General features: G+C 42.9%; 1 protein-coding gene across 5 annotated transcripts in view; it reads right to left on the reverse strand.

Moving 5' to 3' along the window:
• Nucleotides 1-13,077, reverse strand: part of EIF2AK1 (eukaryotic translation initiation factor 2 alpha kinase 1) — a 32,802-nt gene extending 19,725 nt beyond the window's left edge. For 2 of the 5 annotated variants that reach the window (XM_043915325.1, XM_043915324.1), the window contains exon 1: nucleotides 6,084-6,333. In XM_043915325.1, the coding sequence (XP_043771260.1) occupies nucleotides 6,084-6,201 (118 nt within the window). In that variant the 5' untranslated portion in view covers nucleotides 6,202-6,333. Of the gene's footprint in view, nucleotides 1-6,083; nucleotides 6,334-12,903 lie in introns of those variants that run through there. The other 3 variants (XM_043915329.1, XM_043915326.1, XM_043915327.1) reach the window with 2 other exon arrangements.
• Nucleotides 13,078-13,397: the final 320 nt, after the last annotated feature.

Below are 13,397 nucleotides of genomic sequence, written 5' to 3' on the forward strand. Positions count from 1 at the left end.
CTCAGACAGACTCCCAAGCCTATCCTCCTTCTACTAAACAAGATCAAGCCGGCAGCTGAGTTGGCACTTACAGCAGAAAGTCCTAAGTTCTCATGCACCGTTTATTAAACACATCATTTAATAGGTCAAAAACACAATGCAGGAAACAGTGAGGAAACTGTTCCGGACACGTGACGGGGAGCCTGGAAGGAGACACGCAAACATCAACACCAAGTCAGGATGAGCCTAGTAGAGGAATTAAGTGAAGAAACGTGGAGGAAAGAACAAGTCCCAGAGATGATAAGAAAGAAATGGACTAGCCAGGATTCAAATACTAGGAATGGGAAGGAGAGGTTAATGAGAGTGAAACCTGGTAAGAGGAGCTGCTGGAGGAAAGATGAGGCACTTCAAACTCTCAAAAGCTACTGACCCAGTCAGCTGGAAATACTCTGCAGAAAAGGGCCCATTGTACCCTACACCTTCTATTAACAAAATCGTCCCCATTCCACACTCTGCTCCGAGCTTCTCTATAAACCACTGAAGGTCCTGGAAGAGCCGAGGTTTTTCAAATTGAGAGTTCATTCACCAATTTCCTCTCTGACCTGTAGGTGGGCTCAAAAAAGACCTGCATGAATGGTGATGTGCTATTCATTTTAAATGAATAATTATTATCTGAGTATGAGAAAGAAAAAGAATGGAAAATGTGCCATGTAAAAACATCTCCATAGACAAAGGTATCTTCAAGTTAAAACATGAACCACAAAATCAGACACAGTAATCTGTACTGTATGTGTCAAGAAAGAAAAGGCGACAATATTTATAAAGAGCGCTTACACGCTAGTAAGAAAATGAAGCACAGTTAAAATTCAAAAAGGCTTAACATAGCTAGTAAGTAATACATACATATTATGAAACGGAGGACCTTAGATTATGTGTAACACATAAACAGTAAAATAACCACAGTACCAGAGTTTGGAAACAGTGCCATCAGATTGACAACTTTTTAAAAATTTATTGTTATTGAAGTATAGTTGATTTACAATGTTGGATTAATCACTGCTATACAACAAAGTGATTTAGTTATACATACATATATATTTTCTTTAACATTCTTTTTCATTATGGTTTATTATAGCATACTGAATACAGTTCTTCTGTGTGATACAGAAGGACTTTGTTTATTCATTCTATATGTAAAAGCTTATCTGCTAACCCAAACCTACCACTTCATTCCTCCCACAAACCCTTCCCCTTGGCAACCACAGATTGGTAATTAAAGTCTGGAATCCTTGGTATGGTTAAGAGCACAGAAAACTTGACACCTTCAAACCCAAGGGGGTAAGTGTCTACAACCTTTGGCAATACACTGTAGAATTTCAAATGTGCAAACCTTAACCCAGCAATTCTACTTTTGGAAAGATAAACCAAGGAAATAAAGAAAGCACAGCAAATACATATGTCCAAGGTGATCTGGGCAACACCTCAAAGTACTGAAAATTTGTTAAGTTATATACCTAGAATACTATGTACCTGTTGTATCAATAAATGATCCTATACAGAAAGATAATCATAAATAACAATGTAGCAAGTCAAAGAAGTAGGCCAAGCAACAAGGACCTATGGTATAGCACAGGGAACTCTACTCAATATTCTGCAATAATCTATATGGGGAAAGAATCTGAAAAAGAATGAATATCTGTACCTGTATAACTGAGTCCATTTGTGGTACACCTGAAACTAAAACAACCTGGTAAATCAACTATACTCAAATAAAAATTTTAAAAAAACAAAAAGAAGCAGAACATAAATTAGTAACTAATTTATTAGCTACATATATTAGTAAAGCTAATGAAGGTGAGGCAAGACAGTTTCATACAAACCAACACAACCTTTCTGGTCACCATTTTAGCAAAATACATCAAAACTTTTTAAAAAAATGTTTTCTTTGACCAAACAAACCCCACTTCCACAGATCTATTCTAAAGAAATAATCATGTATTAACAAAGATTTATGAATACATATATCAAGTAGAGGTCAAACCTTGTATCATATCTAATGGTAAAAAAAAAAAAAAAGACAATCTTGTTTTCCAACAACAGCAAAGATTAAATAAATGATAGTACAGAATGTGATCATCTTAAAATAACATTCTTAAAGGCTAATTTATCACAAGAAAATGGTAATACAAGTTCACATTTTTTTTTTTTAATTTTTAAATTTTTTTTTTTTTAAAGTTAATTATTTTATTTTATTTTTGGTTGTGCTGGGTCTTCGTTGCTGCACGTGAGCTTTCTCTGGTGCTTAGCCTTCTCATTGTGGTGGCCTCTCTCGTTGTGAAGCACAGGCTCTAGGCTCTCGGGCTTCAGTAGTTGCAGCTCCCGGGTTCTAGAGCTTGGGCTCCGTACCTGTGGTGCATAGGCTTAGTTGCCCCAAGTCATGTGGAATCTTCCCAGATTAGGGATTGAACCCATGTTCCCTGCATTGCAGGGCGGAGTCTTAAACCCCTGGACCACCAGGGAAGTCCACAAATTCACATTTAAAAAGCAACCTGCTTATCAGACTATGATCACAATTTTAAAATATATTTATTTTATAGCTATATTGATCTATATACACAAAAAGAATAGAAAGATCAAAACAGCCAAAAATCTCTGCCCCCCTGTGTTTTCAATGACACATCGACAGAAACTACAGAGTGAAATTACAGTGAGCAGCAGTTTTATAGTCTGCCTGTTTGACCACTAGTATCTAGGCATCTACCTGGTATATAGCACCTTTCAGGAAACACTACAAATAAAAACACCAAGTTTTTAGCAGTGAGGTCTCCTCAGAGATGGGAGTAAAGGGAACTTTCCCCTCTCTTTCCATTATGCCTTTAAATTTTCTGATGCTTTCTCTAAATTTTTATCCTATTCAGACAATGTTTCTATCATACTCTGATAGAAATCTTTAATCTATTCAGAATACCTTTCTTTGACAAATATTTTAAATGCAAAATTCACCCAAAAAGTTGTCCCTAGCTAAACCAAAACGTACTGCTTGTAAATGGAAATTACAAAGAGTAACCTCTGGGGATGAGGTCATGGCTTTTTTAGTTTCTTCTTCAGACTTCTCTACCTTTTCAACATATTCTATAATGTGAAAAAAATTTTTTTAAGTACTGAATTGCCAACAGTGGTGAGATTTTTTTTTTTTTTTAGGAGTGTTTTCTGCTTCTATATACCCTTATCCCTATCCTCTATGATAAGAAAATTCTACTTTTTAATAAAAAACAACAAAAAAAATGGTTGCTCATCAGAGTCAACTGAACCTAATAAGAAAGTGACAACTTTAAAAAGAAGATGGTAAAAAATGAAAAAAAAAAGATGAACAGATACAACATTTTTAAATCCACTTACCGAATTTATAGCATACCCCTTTATTATACTGTCCTTATGAGGCATAATTATAACCAGCTCAATCTGCCTCCGCCAGACAGACCTCAAATCATTAATTGCTTATTCCTCCGTTAGTCATATAGCACTTGTCATTGTAGCCATCCTCATTCAGACACCCTGAAGCTATATGACACAAACACAGGAAGGAGTAAAACTGACAGGAAATGAAGGTGAAGGCTGAAAGTCTCTCACTTCACAGTTACGGTCCAGAGAAAAGAGGTAAGGGGCTGAAAGGAAAGATGAGGTCAAGTTCTCCCATAAAACAGGAAGAAATAAGATCCAGGCCCAGTGTGAATTAGAGTTCTAGAATTCTGCCAAGTAAGAGGGGAGTAAGACAAACAGGAAAGGAATCATCTGATTCAACCTCCTGAGGAAAGTATGATCCAAATTAAAGAATGTGAAGGATTAATCAGAGGTAAAAATTCAGAAATACCTGTGTCAGATGAGAGAAGAAAAATTAATGAGCCTGCCAATAGGCTTACTGTTGGCCCTCCTTCTAATGCGAGCTTTTCCACAGGGGTGGGGAAAAAACATGCAAAAACTTTGATCAAAGACTGATGATGATGGTTGGAGGAGAATCCCTACTAGATGAGCTGTAAAAGGACACAGGCGTTGGCTACATACAGACTGTGACTTTTCTAACGCTACCACTGTTGGGCACAGTAACCTCCTCACATCAGCACAGACACTCGCTGAGAAGTCATCTACCAATTCTGTTTTTATATCAAGAAATGAAACTAGGAAAAAAAAAAAAAAGAAATGAAACTAGGATTTCTCACAGATCTAACCTTCCATATAAAAAGACAGTGTAGGTCTGGACCCTCTGGGCTTCTCTTTTCTTCTCTGTGAAAGAAAAGGCAATATGTAAATACAGCGGTATCATGAGTAACCAAAGGAGAAGGAAATTTTTAGAAGCTTATCGAAGATCACTCCCTTCAAGAATAATCTTCAGCGTGCAGAAAACCTTATCACAGTGTTACAGAACAGACCTGCCTGTTTACAGCAAGGACTTCGACATAACGCTTTATGTATTACCGAGCTCTTAGAATATGATACACGTGGGAAAAAATCAGTTTTTCCCTTAAAAATAATTATCTTACAACTGTCCTATGCTAAGAGCCTACCCAAATCACTATCACAGTCTCCTTTCGTTTCTCCTTATCAAGAATGGTAGGTAGTAATAAGGGTGAAAATTGAAGAATTTATGGAATAAATTGAGACCTTTTCAACTCAGCTTGCACCTTTAAATCCCCTGCAACATGTTAATATTTGTTCCAGGCTTCAACTTAACGTATATTCTCTATAATCACTCTATTTGAACTACCACAAAGTAAAAACCTTCCTGAATCAATGATGCATTCATTTATGGCACAATTTTAAAAAATGGCCATAAACCCTACTATATATAAACGAGGACCTACTTTACAGCATGAGAAATTATACTCAATATCTTGTAACAACCTATAATGGAAAAGAATATACATACATATGTGTGTGTGTGTGTGTGTGTGTGTGTGTATGGCTGAGCCACTTTGCTGTACACTTGAAATTAACACAACACTGTAAATTAACTATACTTCAATTTTTTTCAAAGTGTTCACTAAAAAAATATACATTCTGAGCACTTGGGATATTTTTTGCTACTGGATTACAGAATAGCGATACTTATACTATCACCATCAATATATTTACTGAGGAAATTAAACTTTTAAAGTATTTAACTATTTTTATAATTATCCAATATCTAAGCAGAGCAAACAAATACTACCTATCATACGCTTCATTTGGGCCCCTATTTAATCTTAGTTCTGCTCAAAATTATACCGCTGTCATGATCACCACAAATCCTTCTGTTGATGTCTGCAAGGGCTCAGGCAATTACAAATGTTACAACGGTAAACAGTCCACACAAAACCACCCTCCCTTCTGACACCAACTGCAATTCTGGAAAAGTTCCTGCTATCACCCCGATGTTCAAGAACAAAGAAAAAACTGCCAAAACAACTGGCTGCCACTGAAGAGCCTACTGCACTGTCATTAACATATTAGATATTTTGAACTGGTTAGACTCAATGTTATAAGCACCCCTCGCTTTATGAACCACTTGGCGAACTTACGCCCTATCTCCTAGTAACCAAAAGCTTCCAGAAAACTTCGCTTTCTTCCTTAACAGAAGAGGATGATGTCCTTACTGTTTCACTATGAGAACTCTTCAGCTACGCGAAAGTAAAGCAGAAGACAAAGAGAAGCCACCAATGAAAACTCAACCCAACCTGCTCAGCGCATAGGGTCTGCCAAGTTGCATTCGACTAGTTTGCAAGGCTCAAGCGCATCACCTGAGCCCCGGGGCTCTGGAGCTGGAAAACAGCCAGAGAGAAAAAAACAGCCTGGCGCGTCGGTAGCCCCGAGGCCGCAGAGGAAAACCGCGGAGCAGAAAGGGAAACGATCGAGCGGGTTGCAGACAACTATTTCAATACGAGCTCTCCTAATCCAGACTGCCCGCCCGCCCCCCCGCCCCCGACACTGCACCGCTGGGCTGCGTTCAGGCCCGGCCCGGATCCAGCCCAACTTGTCCAGGTCCTGGGCCGAACCTCGCAGTCACCTGCCGGCCCAGAGAAAGAAGGTGGACGGGGGCGGGGAAGGCCGCCGCATTCCGTGTTCCTCACCATCATACTTGGGGTCCGAGCCCTCGGCGGGGAAGTCGATGGCGGGCGGCGCAGGTACGGCCCCCGCCGCGTCGCCCTCCGCCTCGCGCTCCGCGACCCCAGAAACGCCCCCCGGCATCGCCGGGCGCGCGCGCGGGACGCCTGTCAGCCAGCCCTCCCGCGGGACGCCTGTCAGCCAGCCCTCCCGCCAGGCAGCTTGGCGTCGCGGCACTCGGCCCTTCCAGCGGTCGCCACCGGATCCGGAAGTAGCCCCTCGGAAGGCGGAAGACCTGTCTCGCCCCCGCCCCGAGCGACGCCGTCTCAGGCCACGCCCCGTCTCGGGGCCTTGCCCCGCTTCCGTGGAGAGAAGCATGGGCTGGTCCGGCGCCGGCGCATCCCTAGTGCCGGCGCCGGGTGGGCTGGTCCTCGCATGGCTGTGGCGGTGGCGGGATTCCCCCCGCTACGCCGGGATTGACCCAGGCCTGCGCTCCCCGCGGTCCGGCTCCACTGCCCTCGAGACCTGAACACCCAGCTAGTCAGCGCTCTCCCACCTCCTGCCAGGACTCCAGTGCTAGTCTAAGAATCCGGCGTCTGCAGGGACTCTGATCCAAATGTTTACTTTTTGCGGACACGTCGGTGACTTTGTCATTTATTGTTTTTGTTTTGTTTTTTAGAAAAATCGGAAGCATCTACAGGATTCGTATCAACGAGAACTGAACCTGTTTGGGTGAACCGTTAGGTCACCACAAAACGGGAAATGCCAGCCAGATTCCAGAGTGAATCAGCCTAATAAATTTTCCGCTGGTTTTGAGACAACTTTCAACTGAGGTAATTTCAAACCTAGACAGCCTTTTCGAAGTGATCCCATGGCCACACCGGATCAACAAAGGTGGTTTGAAGCCACTGGCTGCAAAACTCCTCTTTGCTCTCCGATGTCTCTGATGACTTGGTCGCCGGCGCCATGCTGTTGGAAGTTAATTCTTAGACCGCAGATCAGAGAGCAGAGCTGGAATAAAAAGCCAATCAGGCGGTTTCCTGGCGGCCCAGTGGTTAAGGACTTGGTGCTTTCACTGCCGCGGCCTAAATTCAATCCCTGGTCGCAACTAAGATTCCACAAGGGGCCTGGCGCAGCCAAAAAAAAATTCCTTTCAGATTTGTGTGCTCAACCCCAGTGCCAAGTGCAAAAATGGTATTGTTTAAGAATTGCATTTGAGGGACTTCCCTGGCCGTCCAGTGGTTAAGACTCCACCCTTCCAATGTGTCAGGGTGAGGGTTTGATTCCTGGTGAGGGAAATAAGATCCCACCATGAATTCTTTTTAATCTACTCTTTAAAAAAAAAATGTATTTGAACAAGACTTCCTTATAGGCTACTGGTGTATTCACCGTGGTAGAAGCAATTAAGGATGTAGTTCTTCAAATAACTCCCAGGGACTAGGGATTAGCCTTTCCATGCCCTGCTGATGGACCAGGCATAGCCTTTCAGGAGGGTGATTTATCTATAAATAAATGTGCAGAGCTTTAAAAATGCAAATACTTCTGATTCATCAATTCCACTTTTGGGAATTTATCCTAAGGAACAGGTTAAGACTGAGCAAGAAGTTTTAGCTTAAAAAGTATTAATTGCAACACTAATTATGACACCCAAAACAGGACAATATAATTGGTTAGATAAATGATGAACATCAATACAGTGGCACACTTTGCAACCATTAAAAATGTTGGTATGCATTATCTGATTCTCACCACTTTTTTCAACCACCACCAGAATAGAGAAAAAAAACCAAACTCATTCTGGTGGGAATATAATGAAGGCAACCTTTCGAGAAAATGACATGAAATTTATAGTTAAAAGCTTTTAATTAGGCACACACTTGTACCTATATAGAGGTGTATAACCAAAGCAAACAGAGTGCTGAAAAAAAGATAAATACAAGAATGTCCACCAAAAGAAAAAAAAGCCAAATATATATATATGTATATGTGTGGGTGTGTATATATATATATGTGTGTGTGTGTGTGTGTGTGTGTGTGTGTATATATCTCCACCAAGGTATAGTTTATAACAGAAAAGCATTGAAATCCAAATTCCAAATAGAAGAGCAGTTAGGGTACAACCGTGCAATGAAACCACACACAGGCAAAAATTGGGGGTGGGGGGGAGGTGCACGTTCCTCTCTTGGCTCCCACAATATCACACAATTCTAGTTCTCTGTTTTACTGGTCCTTCATCTTAGTATCCGGAGAAGGCAATGGCACCCCACTCCAGTACTCTTGCCTGGAAAATCCCATGGACGAAGGAGCCTGGTAGGCTGCAGTCCATGGGGTTGCTAAGAGTCCGACACAACTGAGCAACTTCCCTTTCACTTTTCACTTTCATTCACTGGCGAAGGAAATGGCAACCCACTCGTGTTCTTGCCTGGAGCATCCCAGGGATGGGGGAGCCTGGTGGGCTTCTGTCTATGGGGTCGCACAGTCAGAGACGACTGAAGCGACTTAGCAGCAGCAGCAGCAGCATCTCAGTATCTCTTTCTGGATCCTCCTCCAAATGTGTAATTTTGTAGGGCTCTTGTCATGTCACCCCAAATTCTCAGGAGATAACCACGTGCATCACTATCAGTTTACATACCACCAATAACCTGACAACTCCCAAATGTATCTCTGCAACACAGACTTGTTCTCTCAGATGGCTTAAAAGCTTCTCGAATTTGTCTCAAAGTGAACTCTTAATGTTCCTCCTAACACTTTTATACTCTCCTTCTCCATCTATTTTTTTTCCATCTATTTAAACTAGCACATAATCCACCCATTTGTCCAAGTCTAAAACATGAGTCAATTTTTATTCCATATCCAGGATATATCTAAAGTGAAAATGGAAGTCACTCAGTTGTGTCTGACTCTTTGCGACCACATGGACTGTAGGAATTCTCCAGGCCAGAATACTGGAGTGGGTAGCCTTTCCCTTCTCCAGGGGATCTTCCCAACCCAGGGATCAAACCCAGGTCTCCCACATTGCAGGATTCTTTACCAGCTGAGCCACAAGGAGAGGCCAGAATATATCAAGGCTGCCTACAAATTAATTAAAAAAAAAAGAAAATAGAAACATGATACAGATAAACATGCAATACTAAACGTATCAGTAACCAAAAAGGAATCCCGTAAGGCCCATAACATAGAAGATGCACAAATTTCACTAGTTACAGGTAAAAGTTGCATGCCACAATGAAGACCTGGCACAGCCAAATAAATAAAAAAGTATTTTAAAATAAAATGAAATAAAATATAAAGGGTACTTACTCTGTACCTGTAGGCTTTACTGCTGAGTGGCTCAGCAGTAGAGAATCTACCTGCAACACAGGAGAGGCAGGTTCAATCCTTGGGTTGGGAAGGTCCCCTGGAGGAGGGCATGGCAACCCACTCTTGTCTAGAGAATCCCATGGACAGAGGAGCCTGGTGGGCTACAGTCCATGGGGTCGCAGAGTCAGATGTGACTGAGCAACTGAGCATACACGCACACTTTGAACGTACGTTTCTTTAAAAAAAAGAAATCATCAATATTAAGACCTGGGAGGTATCCTGAGAGAAAGTACAAACACCCAGGGTAGGAATGAATTTAGTTCATTTCAAAGAAAGAAAGAGGCCAGGAGAAGAGAAAGGAAGCATGAGTGGCTGGAGAACCGGTCAGGCCTTGTGAGAACAAAATTTAGATTCCTCTGTAAGGCCCACAGGGCCTTTCAAGAGCTGCCCCAGGCTTCCTTTGCGGTCTTCACTCATCACTCTCGCAGCAGTCTATGGGACCACACAGATGACTAAGACTCATGACTTCAGCGTTCATGAGAGGGGGCCAGAGCAGCGATGGTTGCTGAGGTCACAGCTTCCAGAGCAGGGACAGAGTCACACAAGGATCGGGACAGAAACCTTAGTGACTCAACAACTGGTGGCCATTGGCTACACAAAGGGTCTTCACCCACCTTCCCCACATATACTGCATGTACAGTATAGCTTTTTCCTCTTGGTGAAGCGAAAACAAAACTTTCTAAAGAGATGGAAATTTCTTCATGCCAGGGGTGGGGATCTCAAAGTGGGGGCTGGCATCCCTGAGGAAGGCCCCCTCTTTTTGGCAGAGTATGCGTGTGTTTGTATGTGTCTGGATGTGTGTGTACAGGTGTGTATGCACAAATGCCTACCCAGTCCCTCACCTTCCCCATCACTAAGCACCCTAATGTGAAACCTTCACATCAATATTCACATGGATTTTGTCACCTATTGGGAAAGACACATCAGCAACATCAGAGAATGTCCCCAGTAGCTACATTTATCAATTATCCTGTTACATCAAGAATGATGATTACCAAAGAGAAGGTAAAGTGCTATAAACCTTAATAAAATTAGTGGTCTATCCATGCATGTTTGCAGGTAATGAGATGGGAGAAGGTATAAATTTCTCATCTCTATGATAGGGAGTTAGAAGATACTGTTTGATGGATCAATAAACAGATATTTAAGTATATAAGGTCACTAATAAGGTGCTTAGTGTACTGTGTAAAACTGGGGGTTGGATCCATTTTATCATCTTTCCTAACTACTTATTCATCTCATGGTAAGGAATTGTCCAAGTGACACACTGGGATCCAATCTTCTCTAGTTTGTCTCTAATTCCTCTATTTTCACTCTCACAGCTCCAGCCACCTGTAGGTATCTAGCGATGCTCAGGGAGCATGAGAGTCTGACCCAGGGTACGACACCTTGATAGCTAGCGTTCCAGATGGCCCCCACGGATCTCTGCCTATGTCTTCACACCCTTTCCAAGTTCCCACTCACAGTGTACTAAGGTTAGTTTGTATGATGGTTAGCATATGGAGAACTGATGGTCTAAGGGGTCTGAGATTACTTTAAAAGATGCTGTGACTGCCACCTTGCTTTCTCTCCCTCATCCCTCCTTCTGGGGGAAACACAACGCCATGTTGTGAGCGAGGCCCAGGCGATGAGGATCCAAGCCTGCCAACATGGAAGCATGCTTAGAGCAGAGTCTTCTTCCCTAGAACCCTAAAATGTCTGCAGCAGGACAATGGCTGGACAGCAACCTTAGGAGAGACTGAGCTAGGACCACCAAGCTTTGCTGTGCTCAGATGCCTGACCCTCAGAAACTGGGGGAAAAAAATGCTTGCTTGGGGGGTAATTTATTACACAGCAATAATAAATACACATGCTTAACTAGATTTCCAGCCTCTTATCAGGGTAAGGAACAGCCTAAGGTAATGCCTTCTGAAGATTCTGTTCATCTGCCTGGCTACCAGGCAACAGCTGTGATGTCATCAGGATCAGAACCCTCACTCGATCTGGTCTTGCCAATGTGGGATGACAAGTCCCAGACGAACAGACTTTTCCGGTAAGCACATCTATTTCTGCTTTCCTCTTTACTTCCCCAAACAAGGTCAATTACTAAAGGATCCTCAAGCCAAAATCCTTTCTTGATATTCCTTTTGTCAATAGACACACCTGAAATGGTGATTTAACGTGAATACTGGCTAGTAAGAGTGTGTCACTCCCATTTCAATCCCTGGACTTCTCTCTTTTAAGTTGTGGGGTGTCAACCCCAGTGCAACATGCAAGAGATGTTAAGTGTTTTTAACAATTTTTATATAGGGCTAGTCAGATATATGATTTCAGTGAGTTGTTAATATTAAAAATGAATAACTATATAAATAATAATCACCATTTTATAAAGTTAAGCTATAAAATATTTCAACTGAAAATATCAGGGTGCATATTTGAAAAGATATCTAATTTTACTTAACGCCTCTTAGTTTCCATCCAATATAAGCCATGTAATGTAGAACAAGGGCAGTTTTGAGGTAACTTTCTTTTTTTTCAAAGCTCCGTGAGACTAACGAAATACTGCACTGTTAAAAATGACTTTTGATGTCCTTTTGGAGGCCCCTGAGAACCTCTATTTTTATGTCCATATTATCATAACCCTTGTATCCTCACATCATCAGGCAGATTTTTTTCTCAAATTACTAAACTTTGTAAGAATAAAGTTCTGTTCTACCATAACTCTCTTAAATCCCTATGCCTCCCCCTTCCCTCCCCTACACAGCTGTCGGTTTAGTGTATATTACTCCAGTCTTTATTCAATTACATAGATAAGTGTGTACTACAATAGAACAGCATTGTTTTGAAAGGGTTTGGTTTTGCAAAAACAATGGCTAAAAACACATTTTCTGCAAAACTTGCATTTTGTTTTCCACTCCGAACTATGTCCTGGGCAACTTCCGTGTTTAGTGTAACATAGTATTTTGTAACTTGATAGTCCATAATTTGGCCATGCCTCCAGCTAAGGGAGAAACAGGCGTCTCCGATATTACAAATAACTCGCTAAGTAACATCGTATCCAGTTTGTTTACACGGAGTCCCACCACTAGTAGCTATGATTTTTAAACGAATTATTTAACCTGTCTCAGTTCTTCATTTGTAAAGATCCCACTTCACCCAACCTTGCAAGGTTACACGAGAATTAAATGAATTGACCTATTTGTGGGCAGCTCTTGGTAACTGTAACCCAAAGCCGTTATTTTTTCCCGTTAGCTTCGATCCTTCGGTTTCGGCTCCTGGGAGACGACTCCAGGAGCCGTGCGCTGAGCGTCATTTTCCAAATCAGAGTAACTCTGAACCGGGTGGGAGAGTCTTCCTCTGACACCTCTTCTTTTCCTGGTGAAGGTGAGAGGATTTTCTGACGGTTATGGCTTTTCTACTCAAAGGTTAACGGAAGTGAACTGGACACACATTCTCCAAAACCCACGAGCTGCTCCTTCTACCTAGACGCCCAGGCCCGTCCCTCACCATCACGCTTGGGGTCCGAGCTCTCAGCCGAGAAGTCAATGGCAGGCGGCGCAGGCACAGTCCCCGCCAGGTCGCCCTCTGCCTCGCCCTTCTGCCTCGAGCTGCGCCCCAACATCCCCGGCGATACGCGCGCCATAACTCAAATCACGCGCCAGTGCATCGCGGCTCTTAACTAACCCGGCAGCTATCGCCACCGGATCCGGAAATGGCACCTTGCGAGGCGGAAGTCCCGCCCCGGCCTCCCGGGCTCTGCTGTCGGGGGCGGGCCCTGGCTGAAGCCCCGCCCCTACCCGTCGAATATGGCGGGCAGGGTTGGTCCAACGTGGATGGCCCTCTAGAGCTCGCGGCCAGGTGGGCATCTCCTCGGGCGGCTGCCGGGGATGCAGGGCTGGCAGGGTACGCCCCCGCCCGCTTGATCGCAGCCTTCGCTCCCGGCAGCCTCTCCCCGCTGCCCTGGAGAAGGCTAAAGCCCTCCGCTGACCCTCAGACCCCAT

Source organism: Cervus elaphus, chromosome 10, assembly GCF_910594005.1.
Source record: "Cervus elaphus chromosome 10, mCerEla1.1, whole genome shotgun sequence".
NCBI classification, from domain to species: domain Eukaryota; kingdom Metazoa; phylum Chordata; class Mammalia; order Artiodactyla; family Cervidae; genus Cervus; species Cervus elaphus.